This window comes from Rattus norvegicus, chromosome 16 (genome assembly GCF_021556685.1).
Source record: "Rattus norvegicus strain SHRSP/BbbUtx chromosome 16, alternate assembly SHRSP_T2T, whole genome shotgun sequence".
Taxonomy (NCBI): domain Eukaryota; kingdom Metazoa; phylum Chordata; class Mammalia; order Rodentia; family Muridae; genus Rattus; species Rattus norvegicus.
In genome coordinates this window covers 85,939,479-85,955,637 of record NC_141549.1, presented here as the reverse complement: position 1 = coordinate 85,955,637, position 16,159 = coordinate 85,939,479, and the positions used below count along the sequence as shown (strand labels likewise).

At 45.5% G+C, this 16,159-nt stretch overlaps 1 protein-coding gene and 1 long non-coding RNA gene across 2 annotated transcripts in view; one reads left to right on the top strand and one right to left on the bottom strand.

Moving 5' to 3' along the window:
• The window catches only part of LOC120097568 (uncharacterized), a 20,725-nt gene extending 11,507 nt beyond the window's left edge, over window positions 1–9,218 (top strand). Inside the window, exon 3 of the long non-coding RNA XR_015640479.1 lies at window positions 7,828–9,218. This is a non-coding gene — a long non-coding RNA (uncharacterized LOC120097568). The remainder of the gene's footprint in view (window positions 1–7,827) is intronic.
• LOC148000649 (uncharacterized) overlaps window positions 7,278–16,159 on the bottom strand; it is a 25,452-nt gene continuing 16,570 nt past the window's right edge. Inside the window, exons 3-6 of the mRNA XM_087589535.1 lie at window positions 14,574–14,675; window positions 13,739–13,822; window positions 7,964–8,044; window positions 7,278–7,486 (exon numbers count right to left, since the gene is read on the bottom strand). Of these exons, the coding sequence (XP_087445661.1) occupies window positions 7,410–7,486; window positions 7,964–8,044; window positions 13,739–13,822; window positions 14,574–14,675 (344 nt within the window). The 3' untranslated portion in view covers window positions 7,278–7,409. The remainder of the gene's footprint in view (window positions 7,487–7,963; window positions 8,045–13,738; window positions 13,823–14,573; window positions 14,676–16,159) is intronic.

The window sequence follows — 16,159 nt, the reverse complement described above, 5'->3', positions numbered from 1 at the left end:
ATGTGCTGTAGATTCTAAGAGAACAGAGATGCCAGGCTATACTAATGCACCCAGCAAAACTTTCATTGAGCATAAATGGGAAAAAAATAGACATTCAATGGTAAAACCGAATTTAAGCAATGTATATCTATACCTCCAGCCCTATAGAAGGTCCTAAAGAGTAAACTCCAACCTAAAGAAAACATAGGGACTAAATGATCCCAGATGAGCAAAACCAAAAGAAGGGAAGTGTTATTCCTAGGGACCTAGGAGAAAGATCACCAATCCAAATTATGGCCAAGTGAAAGCAAATTCTATGGGAGGAGACTTCCAACTGTCCTGTTGAACCTGGCAGAATGTTCAAGAAACCAGCCCTAAACCATGCCCCTTTCAAAGGGCAAAACCACTGGGTGGGAGATTTTGCATAGGAGACCAGGCAGTTAGGAAAGTCTCTTCTGGAACAATGGTCACAGAGTATTTCCAGGAACAGATGGCTTGGGAGGGTGGGTTTATAGTTAAACAGCCAGGTCACAGTAAGTCAGATTCCCAGAAACAGAACTTTTGTATCTTATGGCGAACAGAAACCCAACTGAGCTAAAATGGCTCCTGATTACAGAATGGAGGTGAACTGGTTTCTCAGAAGCACACACAAACCCACCCACCCCCAACTCCCCCTACCACTCCTCCTCCCACTCCCACCACTCTCCCCCCTCACCACCACCACCACCGGATCAACAGTCATTGGATATTGATGTTGGCTATCCACACCAACTGACGCCAGTTGAGGAGGCAGGCAAGGCTTTTCCTGCTGTAGACTCCCTTTGTAAACCTTGTAAACCCTCGAAGCTTGCAAGTGGCCAGGCCCCACCCGAGGAGCGCCAGCAGCCAGGCCAGTAAGGTTAAAACAGCTATATCTGCCATTCCAGCCCCTCAAGGCTGGAAGGTGGCCAGACCCTGCCCCTAGACTTCCCTAACTGCTCTAAGGGTAGTTTTCTAATGGTTGTAATGGTCATTCCCAGCTCTGAGGCTGAAGTGTGGCCAGGCCCCACCCTACAAGAAAAAAAAATCCTACCAGTTCCCGAATTTGAACCCAAAATCAGGCCACATACTCCCTCCAATCCCAGTCCACCATGGAAAGCTCCCCCCACACACCCCTCATCTCCCACTGCCCACCTCCCCACCTCCCCTTCTCCCCTCTCCCATCCCCCCTCTGCCCACCCCTAAGAAACCCTATATAAACCCTGCATTCTGCCCACTTCTCTGCTGCTTCTCCACCAAGCAGAGGCAGCCACCCTCCTGGGGGTTTCCCTCCCAATAAATCTCTTACATAAGATTTGCTGTCCTCCGTGACTTTGCTGTATTCCTTGGCTTCCGACTACCAGGATACCTCTTAGAGCAGAGCTGTAACACTTGCTGGGGAAATTTTCCCAGCAGCTAGAGCTGAACTTGTACACAGTAAGCCTTTCCCTCCAGGCCTGCAACACTCACATTTGATATCTTTCAACATCGGCAGTCCCAATTTCCCAATAAAAAGACACAGATTAAATAGAACGGAGGTGATAACAGGATCCATCCTGCTGCTGCATACAAGAACCACAGTTAAACATCAAGGATAGACAGCACCTCAGAGTAAAGGGTTAGAAAAAGATATTCCAAGCAAAATGGACCTAAGAAACAAGCTAGTACTTAACCATTTTCATATCTGATATGTCTTCAAACCAAAACTAATCATAGGAGGTAGGGAAAGACATTACATACTCTTATCACAGGAAAAATTCACCCAAAGGCCATTTCAATTCTTAACCTCTATGTCAGAAATACAAGGGCAGCCAAGTTTGTAAGTGAAACACTGCTACAGCTTGAATCACACATTGACCCTCACACACTAATAGTGGGAGACTTCAGTACCCTGTTGTCTCCAATAGACAGGTCATCCAGACAACAGTGAAACAGAGAATGTGGGAGCTAATTGAAGTTATAAACCAAATAGACCCAATAGATACTTACAGAACATTTCACTCAAACACAAAAGGGTACTTCTTCTCAGCCACTCCAAAATTGGAACTTACTCCAAACCTCAGCCACAGACTTCACACACAAAGCAAAGTCCCAACAGATGCTGGAAAATTGAAATTACATGCTGCATTCTGTCTGACCACCATGATTAAACGCCAATGGAAACAACAGACAGTTAAAAAACTCAGGGAACTAAACAGCTCTCTCCTGAACAAAAAATGGGTCAAGAAAGAAGTAAGAAAGAAATCAAAGACTTTCTAGAGTTGAATGAAAATGAATATACTCCATACTCAAATTTATGGGACACAAGGCTGTTCTTAGAGGCAAGTTCATAGTGCTAAGTGCCTACATTAAAAAGTTAGAAAGATCTTACGCTATCAACTTAACAGCAAATCGGGAAACTCTAGGCCAAAAAGAGGAAATCAGACCCAAGAGGAGTAGATTGCAAAAAATAATCAACTGATGGATCAGTAAGAGAAACAAAACAATACAAGGAATCAATCAAAGGAAGAATTGGCTCTTCTCAAAAAGAAGACGGACAGACCCTCATGCAAATTAACTAAAAGGCAGAGAAAGATGATCCAAATTAACAGCGAGAATGCAAGTCCCATTGTGGTATCAGTTTTGCTAAGGTCTGGGGCCCTGTTATACATGGTTTCTATACAAAACCAGACACATTCATCAATGGAATTGAATTGAAGACCCAGACATAAATCCACATCCCTATGGAAACCTGTATTTTGATAAAGAGGCTAGAGTACACACTGGAAAAAGCCATCATCTTCAACAAATGGTACTGGTTAGACTGGATACCCACATGCATAAGAGCCCAAATAGGCCCATCCTTATTACTCTGCACAAAATTCTAACTCCAAATGGACCAAAGACCTTAACATAAAACAAGATATACTGACCCTGATACAAGAGAAAGTGGGGAATAGCCTTGAACTCATTGTCGTAGGAAGAGACTTTCTGAACAGAACACTGTTAGCATAGGCACTAAGAGCAACATTTAGTAAATGAGACCCCAAGAAACTGAGAAGCTTCTGCACAGCAAAGGACACCATCATTCAGGCAAATCAATGGGAAAAGATTTTTACTTACTATCCATCAAACAGAGGGCTAATATCCAAAATATATGATGAAATTAGATATCAAAAAAACCAAGAAACCAATTGAAAAACTGAATACAGATCTAAAGAGAATTCTCAAGAGAGGAAATTCAAATGGCTGAGATGTACTTAAAGAAATGTTCAATAACCTTAGCTACCAGGCAGATGCACATCAAAGGTACTCTGAGATTTCATCTTCCACCCGTCAGAATGGTAAGATCAGCAAAAGAAGTGACTGCCCACGCTGGTGAGGCTGTGGACAAGAGGAACACTCATACATTGCTAGTGGGAGTGCAAACCTGTACAACCACAGTGGATCTGTGTGGTGGTTACTAAAGAAGGCGAGCATCTATCTACTCCAAGATCCAGCTATGCCATTGGGTATACTCAAAGGATACCTCATCCTGCCACAAAAGTACTTGCTCAACCCTGTTCATTGCTTTTCTACTTAGCACCATCACCATCGGAAATTGGAAACAACCTAGTTACTCTTCAGCTGAGGACTGTGTAAAGACCGAACCCAGGGCCTTGCGCTTGCTAGGCAAGCGCTTTACCTCTGAGCTAAGTCCCCAACCCCCATATATGGTATTTTTAATTTATATGTAGATACTAGCAGTTATGTCGCTGATAACTGAGCTACAGTCTATAGCACCGCAGAGGGTACATCTAGAGTAAGGGGCCTAAGGGAAGAAATAGGTTTCATTAGGTAAGAACGATAAAAGAGATATTTACGGATGAACTAGGAGGTATGTGGCACAGAATGATCAAGTAGGGATGAGGAAGGGAAGGGGAGCATTGGGAGGAAATATGGGGAGACAGCCAAAATTTAGGGGCATTTCTGGGGCAGTATGGAGACCTAATGCAGTAGAAATCTCTTAAAATAGAGACATATCTGAAGGTGATCTAAATGAAATTGCTAAACAATGGGAGATGCAGCCAGAACTAGCCGTCTCTAATCACCAAATGAAGCTTCTAGTACTGGGATTGGGTTGTTGAGTTGTTGGCCAAAAGGGCCCCACAAAACTCTCCAAACAGCCCATCCTGTTGCCAAGACTATGGTTTGCTCTCCACAGTCTGACAGCAAGGCCCCCTTGCTGAAGGAAGCGAATGCCTGCACAACTCATTGAACATGTAGAGGTGCAGCTGTGCCTACATAGAGCATTCACTCCTATTTTCTAACGTGTTGGTGCAGGAAGGCACTCTGCACAGCAGTAAGAGAGGAAGGTAACCTACAAGCCAGCCACAACCTTTATCTACAAGGCCTGCTAAGGTAACAATAGTACAAATGCTGTGGGAGTAGCCAACCAGTAACTAACTTATCTGACTCCAGGCCCTCTGCACAGGATGGAAGCCATGCCTAACACTGCGTGAGTGACCAAGAATCCGAGACTAGGTAGCTCTTGGACCTTGATCTGAAAAATGTGGCGATAAAATGATTCCTTATAATATTCTGCTATACTAATAGATCAATACCTTGTTCTGCCGTCGGCAGTGAAGCTTTCCCCTGCAACAGGTGGCTACCACATAGAGACCCACAGTCAGATACTACACTCAGCCTCACATGGCACGTCTCCATCAAGTCCCTCCCCTCAGAGCTCAGGGAACTCTATAGAAGAGGATGTGAAAGGAGTGTAAGAGCCGGAGAGGATGCAGACCACCAGGGAGAGAGGAAAACTCTAAGTCAGCATGAACATAGCCCATAGGAACCAGAGACTGAAGCAGCAGCCTGGTCATCACTAGGTCCTCCCTGTCTTCATTGTGGTTTCTAGTTTAGTGTTTTTATGTGATTCCCGAGTGTGCAAATGAGTGGGCGTCTGACTCCTGTGCCTTCTCTTGGGCTCTTTTCCTTCTGTTGGTTTATCCTGTCCAAGTTCAATGTGATAGTTTTTGTTTTATAGTATTATATTTTATTTTTGTTATATATTTTTTTAAAAATGAATGAATGAATATCTAGCCTCTAGGGTAAGGGTTAACAAACTCATTTATACCTGCTGGGAGACAGAAAAATCTGTTTTCTCCATTGAAATGACACTGGGTATACAAACCACTAAGGGCAGGTCTCATGTTCAGGAGTCACCAACAAGTTATGGACTCCACAATTGGTTTTTGTTCTTTCATTTGATTACAGTTTGGTGGCTTTTGTGTTGTTGTTTTGTTATTTTGGGTGTTGTATTTTATTTTCTAGTTTTTTTTTTTTTGTGTGTGTGTGTGTTGGATTTTTTTTTTTTTTTTGAGAACGTAAAGTGAGGGCATAGGGTAGTGTAGAGGATGTGGAAGGATGTAGTGGCAGAAATATGGTTAAAATATACTTAAGATTTTTTAAATTTATTCACTTAATACAATACATCCTGATCTCAGTTTCCACTTCTCCTAGTCCCCACACCTCCCCTCTACCCCAGACAGATATTTCCACTCCCACTGTGAGTACCCCCAAAACACCAAGTCAAGTAATCGTAACATATATGAAGAGGACCTGGCACAGACCCATTCAGGCTCCATGATTGGCACCTCAGTCTTTGTGAACCTGCATATGCCCTGCTCAGTTGATTCTGTAGGCTATGGTCTCCTATTGTCCTCAAACCTCTGGCTCCCAAATTTCTCCACCCCCTCTTCCTCTGGGCTCTCTCAGCTCTGATGGGAGGGACTGTATACAGACCTCCAACCTGGGCTCTCTGCTTACTGTTTGGCTGTGGGTCTCTATATCTGCTCTCCTCAGCTGCCAGAGTTGCCTCTCAGATGACAACTGGACTAGTCACCAATCTATAAGTATAGCAGAATCTCATTAAAAATTATTTAATTGATCCTGATTATAATGGCTATTCCTGGTTGTCAACTTGACTATATCTGGAAATGAACTACAATCCAGAATCAGAGGACACACCTGTGATCCAGATCTTGATTCTCAAAGACACATGTTTCTGACCTGGATCTTGGCACGGAGATCCTAGTGGCCATGAAAAGATGAGGCACAGACAAGGTAGTACATGTCTTTAATCTCAGGAGACTCAGGCAAGAAGATCTGTGAGTTCAAGATCAGCCTGAGACAAAGCAAGTCTCAGATCCAGAAGTGGTAATGCACACCTTTAATCTGGGCCATACCTTATGCTGGAAGCCTATATGTGGAAGAAGGAAGAAGGGAGAAGGAAGATTCTCTCTTCTTCAACTGCTTGCACTTACTTGCCAGCACATCTGTTAGAACCTATTTCTACAGAAGACTAGCTGAAACAACCAGCCTTGTGGGGCTGAACAACTACTAGATCCTTAGACTTCCCACCCACAGCTGCCCATTGTTGGATTAGTTGGACTACAAACTGTAAGTCATCACAATAAATTCCCTCACTATAGAAAGACATTCCATAAGGCTCTAGAGAACCCTGACACTGGTTATCCAGGCAGTGTCTGGCATGGGCTCCCTCTCATAGCATTGGCCTCAAATTATGCCAGTTATTGGTTGGCCACTCTTACAAGTTGTGTGCCACAATGGTTGTGTGGTTCTGCACACCTTACAGGCAGAACTGATTGTAGGTTGAACGTTTTGTATCTGGGTTGGTGATCCAGTGCCACCACTGGAAGCCTTGCCTGGTGTCTTAGGGTTTCTACTAGTGTGATGAGCAGTACCAAAAAGCAAGTTGGGAAGGAAAGGGTTTACTCGGGCTTGTACTTTCATAGCACTGTTCATCACTGAAGGAAGTCAGGACAGGAACTCAAAAACAGGGTGGGAACCTAGAGGCAGGAGCTGATGCAGAAGGCATGGAGGGGTACTGCTTACTGGCTTACTCCTCATGGCTTGCCCAGCCTGCTTTCTTAGAGCACCCAGGAACATCAGCCAAGGGATGGCCCCACCCACAATGGGCCCTCTCACCCTTGATCACTAATTGAGAAAATGCCTTACAGCTGATCTAATGGATGCATTTTTTTCTCAGTTGAGGTTCCCTCTTGGATAACTCTAAATTTGTATGTCAAGCTGACATAAGACTAGCCAGTACACCTCATTACAGAAGTTGATGGTTCAGGCTCTGTATCTTCCATTACTGTGAGTCCTCGTATATTACTAGGAGTTATTGAACTAGGGTTCCACCCCTCCTCATGGCCTCCAATTCCAGTTATCTTTCACTACTTTGAATAATAATTTAAAAAAAAACAAAGCAATAAAACAGCCTATCTGAAAACTTAATATTTAAATATGCTAACTTTATTTGGTGCTCATTGAGTACAGTTCTCCTTCACACAGGTTGGTGGCTGCTTCCACTCTATCTGTCCCCATGTGCAGCAGTGGCTTGGCCCTCTTGCCAGTCCTGGTACTTAGGGCTTGATTAGTTTCCCCAGGAGTTGTTTGGTTCTACTTTTCTGGAGCTTCTGCTGGTTCTTGAGCTTAGTCTCTGTTAGGGGAGAGATTTTCTTGAGTAATTATTACTATACCATTGATTGTCACCACAACCTGTGTCAAACCCTTGACGTTTCATGTCAGTAGCACTGACTTCTCTCTGCCGTGGTTGGGATTCAGGAGGCGTAGGTGATCCACCAGTGCCGCCTTCTGGTTACATCAGGTGCAAACAGGTGGACAGGCATGGGTGGAAATCACATAGGCAGGGACATGAGGCAGCTGGTAGGACTGTGTTCACGGCTAGGAAGCAGAGACAACAGTGTTGGCACTAGCTCACTTTCTCCTTTTTAAAAAAAACTGTATGTGTAACTTGGGTATTCATTTATCTCCTTTCAGCATGCAGGTCCCAGGGGTTGAAGTCAGGCTGTCGGACTTGGCAGCAGACACTGTTACCTGCTGAGTCTCATCAGCCCTTTCTGCTTGCCTGGTTCAGGACCTGAGCCCATGGGAGGATGCCATAGCTTTTGCTTACCAACGGCTCTTCGAATCTTGTCAATCATTTTCTCCAGAGCTTCAAGGCTTCTTAGCTGAAAAAGTGTTTCTTTCTGCTTGTCTGTGGAAAAGTTAAGGACAATGAATAGATGCCACAAATATTGTTTAACTGCAAGCTTTTTGAATCCAGGCCATGTGGGTCTCAGAGTAAGCATATAGAGTGAGCATATGTTTTGTATTCATGTTTGTAGCCTGCTGCCCTGTGGCCACCAAGAGAGCAGTGAGCTTATTCAGTACAAATAATACAAAGAAACAATAAATTCAAATAGGAATAGAGTTGTGTCAAACTTTCATTCATCATAAAACAAATACTGGAGGGCCAGATGGAATGTTTCAAATTCCCAGAGTTAGAAAAATGCTCATAAACCCAAAGTGAAAGCCATTCCACAGAGGAACAGGCCAGTGTCCTTTAAGGTCACCAGAGCCCCAGAATATGAGGAAGCAGCCATGCTGGAGACACTGAGGCAGTGGGCAGATGGAATCCTGATGGGCTCTGGAGCCAGAAACACAGTAGAGAGGTGGAGATGTTTGTATAAGCTGTGTAGATGTGAACTGAAGCTCTTAGGAGGAACTTGTGCCTTGTGTTGAACCTTCTGCAAGGTTCTGATTGTTAGGACTGCAGTGATCCTAGAGAGGTTACAATGTTGCATGTCCAGTTACAGTGTTAGCCTTAAGCCATTCCTTCCCACCTAACTTCCTTGGAATGTACAAGCAGTCCCTTAGCTTCCACCAATCCGAAAGCCAAGGATGTCATCAGCTCCCATCCAAGGCCTATAGCAGAGATTTCTTCCTTGGTTGTAGCTACCTGCCTTGTTTCCATCAGTGTGTTTTTACAGTATCTTGATCTATAACTTACTTTGTTCCATTACTGTAAAAACTTAGTGAAGCTGTGGCCATGTCTGAACCTGGAGTTTGGAATACCTGAATCTATGTTCCCCAGGGTTTGACTACTTATATTTGACTCCATAATAAACTCTTCTTATGCCCTATGAACTGAGAAATTTGGAATAACCCGCATCTATGTTCCCAGGTTCTGGTCATTCATATTTGACTTCAGAAAAAAACTATCTCCTATGAACTGAGAGCTGGGATTTTGTTGTTGTTTTCTTGTTTCTGCTATTGCTAATGTTTTTGTGGATCATTTAAGAGTTTTCATGAATGTGAGTGTCCCCATTCTTATTACCACCATTGACCTTGGAAGTGCTGGGAAATAAATTTATAAGCTCTTCGTGACACTTGTGAAGTTTTTTGTTAGCTTAAAATAATGTCACAATGGATGCTATTTTAAGCGCCTTGCTTTCCTTTTTTAACCTGTCCCCCTTTTTATTCTGATTTTTTTTTTTTTTTTTGGTTTTCTGATTTCCAGTTTCTTTCCTGACCATTGTTTCCTAGGCGATACCTACGTGACCATACAGCAGCCCACTTAGAGCAGGCAGACACAGACCTCTGGTCTTCCTCAACAGCACTTGGTAAACGAGCATCTTTGTTTACTTGTGCCATCTTAGCCAGTGATAGAGACCACAGTATATTTTCTGCAGTTTCCTTCCTGCTCTGTCCATAGCTTCAAGGTCCCACCTCTGACATGAGAGTGCCAAGAGCTCATCCTCTTCCCAAAGAGGGACACACTACTGTGTCCTGAGCCTCGGAGATACTGTTGCCCAGGGGGCAAGGAGGAGAAGCAGGTTGGCTCTTAGGCCACCTACCTCTTGTTTTTCTTTGGGCCTTCTGTCACAAAGCCAAAAGCCATAGGTGTGTATATTCTCACTGCCTCTACTTCCCATAACCCCCGCTGCAGCCAGTAGTCATGGGGCTGTTTCCCTCCCTGCTCCACCTGCAGCCCTGGACATACAGCATCAACATCACCACTGAACATGGCAGAAGCTGGGCAGAAAAACATGCCTTCTCTTGCAAGCTGGCACGCACTCACCACAGTATGCTGTTGCCATACAACACTCTTGGCTATGTGGTGCACAGCCAGAAAAGTCCATGTGAGATTAAGATGACCCTGGAACGGTGTGGTACAGCCGAGGCTGACAGAGTTCCACGGCTTACATCTCACCTCCTCCCGTCCTCTGATCTCCATGTCCTCAACCCAGGGCAGAGTGCACAGCGTCACTTGCAAAAATGAGGAAACACTAGTGGGGGGTGCCTCTGCTGTGTACTGGAGACGTACACGTGTAGCCATCTTTGACCCCACCCCCGCCCCCATGGCCACATCTGGGAAAAGGGTGGGTGCTTCTACTCAGCATAGCACACACCTCTTGTATCCAAGGCACACTCTGGGGATGCGGCTTTGATCCATCTCCCTCCCTTGGTAGGGGCCATGACCATCCAAGCAAAGGTGTGCAGCCAGCAGGTCAGCCTGGCTCACTTGCCTGTTGAGAGACTTAGAGAGCTCAGGTGGCCTCCAGGGGCAGTAGCATTTACGGCCTTGCTCGCTCACTTGGTTGAGTGTCTTTTCCTGGAACTCTCCTGTCCCCGGGAGAGGCTCCAGCAGAGGACCTGTGTGCTGAGGCTGAAGATGGCCTGCTACACTTGCCTCAATACACTGCCTCTCACTGGTTTACTGGGGTCTAGACTTGACTTTGTGGGTAGTCTGTGACATGATCATGGAGAGAAACTGCCTGGCTGCTGTCGGTGTGGGCATGGGACACCGACAAAAGGCTGCAACCCATCTCTCTGTGCCCTAGGGACCTGACATAGGGACTGATCAGGAAGAGGAGCAAAAACTCAGGATGCGGGATTCGCAGCCCTTAGAATGAGCTGAAAGAACGCACCCCGACAAGACAGAGCACCCATGTAGTTCTCGCCAGATCTCCAGGTCAGAGCAGCCTATGCAACCCTGTGTCACATGCCCAGATTTAGTACAAAGCTGATGAGTGCTGCTATTGTCTGAAGCTATTTATTACTCCAGAGAGAGAGAGAGAGAGAGAGAGAGAGAGAGAGAGAGAGATTCATGCAGGTGCCTGTGCCTGCCAGGCGGAGGCGTCACTCCAGTTGTGACTTGCTTGACATGGGTGTTGGAAATAGAACTTGGGGCCTCAGCAAATGCTCTCAGTGACTGAGCCGTTTTCTCAATCCTGTGGTGTGCGATGTTTGCTAATTAAACCTCCTCCCAGTTTATGTTGCCTATCTAAATCCTTTCTCTGACTGAGACAATCGTGTGAAAGCAACAGATGGAGATCTCTGCCTGCCTTCCATTTCCCAGACCCACCTAGCCTCCATCACCGAAGCATCATTTGGCAACAGACCCCCACCAGGGAGTCTGGTGGGGCTCTTCAGGGATTCATGCTTTGCCCACATTGCTGCTGCTGGGAACTGGGGCTTCTTTTCTTTAATGCTGGCTAGTTAGATCAGGTTCTGCTTAGGGCTCTACACCGCAGTCCAAGGGCCCTGCTTCCCACTCTTGCCACCTTCTTCGTCTGTAGACCCTACTGTCATATTATCAAGACCTCACACTAGTCTTTGGTGTCTCCAAGTCTCCTCCTAAGCTGGCTGGCCCTCAGTCTCTGTCATGAAGTTATAACTCATGCATTTTTACTCAGTCCCCTCAGAGGCTGGTCTCTGCTTAGTGGTTAGAAATCACATCATTTCAGTGAGGGCTTCAGCTGTACTAATGGGTGCTGTGTGCCAAGGGGCCAGAATAAGTCTCTATCAGGTCCCAGCAGCTCTGGGACGACTTGAGGGGCGGGAGTGGGGGGTTCATGTGGTGGCCATAGATCAGTCTTTAGGCATGGGCAGCAATGAGAGCAACATACTGGACTGGCTTGGGATGTTGGTGACCTCCAGTGGACAAGCACATTGTCCCCATAGGGCATAGCCAGTGTAGGACCTGGGTGGTACCTCAGGATTGCCTCTCCCTTCTCAGTTATAACCTGAGATCTCCTCACCTATGAGGCTATTCTCTTGTCTCTTAGTCTGCCTTTGCCTGCCACTATATATAGGGCAGTCTCTTCAATAGGATTTACCTGTACTCTTTCTGACTCTACACAGCTAGAAGGATTCTTACGTATTGTTCTATCAGCCAATGTCATCAAATTGATGAGCGGGACAACCTCAGAGGTGTTAGGACAGTCATTTTAAATAGAACTGTGCTCTTTTTTATGCCATGGATTCATTATTTTGACTTGTCCCCAGCTTTAGCAGCTGGAGAAGCCATGCAGGATTGAAATGCAGGTTCCCAGGGCCTTATACCACTACCACATTAATATATTATTCCCTCTCCTATACCTGAAGCCTTGGTCTGGTCACACATGGGTTTGCTCTGCAGACATTGTACTTGTCCATCCTTTGCTACACGTATACTTTGTTATATCTACTCTTTGGAGCAAAGAGCTATGTCTCCTATCCATATCAATGGTAGGAGACTCATGGTGGAAGGAGGCTTTTCCCCCAATTCCTGTCTGCTCTAAGGGGCACTCGAGCACTTGATTGCCCTGCTCTTTCTAGTCTAGTCTAGTCTAGTCTACCCTCCCTACTCTACTCTACTCTACTCTACTCTACTCTACTCTACTCTACTCTACTCTACTCTATCCTATTCTGTTCACTCTCCTCCTCTCCTCTCCTCTCCTCTCCTCTCCTCTCCTCTCCTCTCTTCTCCTCTTCTCTCCTCTATCCTACTCTCCTCTAACCTACTCTACTCTATCCTACTCTACTTTACTCTACTCTTCTCTATCCTACTCTACTCTATCCTACTCTACTCTATCCTACTCTACTCTTCTCTATCCTACTCTACTCTATCCTACTCTACTCTATCCTACTCTACTCTACTCTACTCTACTCTACTCTACTCTACTCTACTCTATCCTACTCTACTCTATCCTACTCTACTCTATGCTACTCTATCTACTCTACTCTAGCCTACTCTACTCTACTCTACTCTACTCTATGCTACCCTATCTACTCTACTCTAGCCTACTCTACTCTACTCTACTCTACTCTACTCTACTCTACGCTACCCTATCTACTCTACTCTAGCCTACTCTACTCTACTCTACCCTACTCTACCCTTAGAGTCAGTTGCAAGTCTGGGAGAGGACTCAGCTTATGTTTTTTCCTGGTAACCGTCCACCTATAAGGAGATATTTCTTCTGGGCTATCCAGGTCTGGATTATGCAGAGGCAGGCCCAGGACAGGTCTTGGGAGCTGTGGGATGCTGAGCTCCAATGCAGGACTAGACACTTGAGACATCCTAAGGCTTGGGACATAGTAGGAAACCTACCTAACTAGGTGAAGCAGCCACAGGCTTTAGCAGAAGAATCTGCCCTTCTCCAAGTAGAACCATCCATCTACACTTGGCTGGCTGAGGCTCCTCCGTTAAGTTCTGTGGTGGTTTGAATAAGAATGGCCCCCATAGACTCATGTGTCAGAATGCGTGGTCCATAGAAGAGTGACACTATTAGGAGGTGTGGTCTTGTCAGAGTAGGTATGGCATTGTTGGAAAAAGTGTGTCACTATGGGGACAGGCTTTGAGGTCTCCCATGCTCAAGCTCTGTTCACTGTGGAACACAGTCTCCTGCTGTCTTCAGATCAAGATGCAGAACTCTCAGTCCTTCTCCAGCAATATGTCTTCTGCATGCTGCCATACTTCCCTCCATGATGATAAAGGACTAAACCTCTGAAACTGTAAGCCAGCCCCAATTAAATGTTTTCCTTTATAAGTGTTGCCTTGGTCATGGTATCTCTTCACAGCAGTGAAAGCCCTAACTAAGAGAGAGGTTCTGCATCCAGGAAGGGATTGTGGGGTTATATTTACCATCAAAGGAAAGGGTATGCGGGGTCCCAGAAGATGACTGCTTATGATGTCTTCTAGAAGCAGTGGATTCTTTGATGAGGATTTCTTTAAGGAAAAACATTGAAAGAAACAGGGAAGTGTTTTCCTATTACATTTTTGTAAACATTTTTAGACAGAGCCCTATTTTCTAACACTGGGCTGGAAGGTTGATGGCACAGGGTTTAAATTCTAATTAAAATTTTGTGCTGGAAAGTTAAATCTTTAGTCGGCTGTCACCCAACTACCTTGATCCTGGTGGATTGGGACTAGGAAGCTACAGGGTGAACCTTATGATCTAGTCACATCTGCACAAGAACCTCCCAGGAAGTGTTGAGCCTACCTCTGAGTGCGTTTCTCCAAGATCCTGTGCTTTGCAAAGTATGTGCTTTCCCTCTGTCCTCCCACTGTCCTTGACTTTAGGCACCTTATATGCTGGACCTTGGCCACTTAGTGTAATAGAAGGGCTTCCCTTAGAAGCCATAGGTGAGCACAAGCAGATGGTATGTGTTTATAATGACCTGGCTCATTCTGTGTTCCTGCAGTGACTGAACCCTATTCTGATCCTGGGTCTAATAACATGTATGAATGTCACTCAGAGATCACTGCAGAGGGAAGCAAGCCTCTTCTGTCTTGGAGGTGACTCCCTCCAGCTCAGGAAGGCTCTAACAGTGGCCTTAGATCTTGGCTTCTCTTGTGTATCTACTTGCTCCTGCCCAAATATGGCTGGATCTACTGAGTGCTCGTGAAATAGCGCCACATATTCAACACTGCAGGTCTAAAGGGACTTGGCAATTGAGGGGTGAAAGGGTATACTTGCTTCTTTCCTTCGTTGTTTTTTGTTGTAAAGTTGTTGGTGGGCTTCGACTTTCAAAATATGGCGCTTTCCCTGGCTCCAGAATCTCCCGGACTAGAATTTCATCTTGGAAAAAGCACACAAGAACATGATACAGAGACAGTAATGTAGGGTCAATGTTCTGTGAAGAATTTGAACTTCAGGTAGCCTGCCGTACTGTGAATAGGAAACTCAACTTGTGGACAGTGGCCTTACTCTGGGTAATTAATCTGTGGATGCTGCCCATTCTGCTGCCTCTCTTAGTTCAGGAAGATTATGATCATTGGAGTATCCTCTGAGCACCCTTATAATCCAGATGTTGAAGGTCCCTTGATGCCCGTGTCTTAGAAGGCTTGATTCCTCAGAGGTGCTACTGGGAGTTGGTGGAACCTCTGTAGGAGGTGGGGCCTAGTGAAAGGGCTTTAGGTCAATGGGGGTATCTACAAGGGAGGTGGTGGAACCTCTGTAGGAGGTGGGGCCTAGTGGGAGGGCTTTAGGTCAATGGGGGTATCTACAAGGGAGGTGGTGGAACCTCTGTAGGAGGTGGGGCCTAGTGGGAGGGCTTAGGGTCAATGGGGGTATCTACTTCCTTGGTGGGATCCTGGTCCTTTACTCTCTCTTGCTTCTTGGACATGAAGTAAATGTTTTGTACAACCACACACTCACACCATGACATGTAACCAGTTGCTCAAAGCAACATAGTTAATCAAACAAGGTCTGGAAACTCTAAAACTGATCCCAGATAAACCTTTGTCCTTTATAAATGATGACCCCCGGCATTTTGACATAGTGAGGATAATCTACCACATCCTTTGAAGTCAATTCCAAAACCCAGCCCTGATCATGATTCACATTCCTGTCCACTATCATTCTGCCCTGACTCTGCCCTCAAGTACTGACAGAACAACTTTTCTTGTATTCTAAACATGTTCAGCTTTTCTTCTGAGACGACGTACAGTGTCTGCATAGTTTAACTCTGGATAGTCTAGAACTCACTATATAAACCAGTCTTGCCTTGATCTCAGATATCTGCCTGCCCCTGCCACCAAGTGCTGGGATTAAAGGTGTGCACATGCCACCATATCCAGCCAGTCTGTCTTCTTTTATTTTCATTCCCAGGAAGTCCCTTATATACATCCTGGACTTTGTAGCCAACCAGTTCCAACCCTCATTCTGGCTTTGTTCTCACATAGACCTGAGTAAGGATGAATGTCTTCATGTCTCTGACCCTCAGTACCTTCTGTAAAATGGGGTGCTTGTTTGTGAGGCTTGTGGCATCCCACACTGTGCGAGTGTCATAGCGGGAGCTAGAGAAGCAGCAGCTGGAAATTTGCCCATCCCTGCAGCATGATGGCCATCCGGGACCATACTCAGAAGTTACCTCGAGTACGTGTGTGGCCTGCTCATCTCAGTGTCAGAAGATGAGGCCAGTGCATGGAGGGAAGTATGACTGCTGCAGGTAACACAGTAGAGGCTTGGGAGGTTAGACGGGGTAACATAGGTGAACTGGGAAACACTCATTTACTCATGTGATCAGCCGTCAGTCAAGCTGTCCACAATGATTCCCCAGC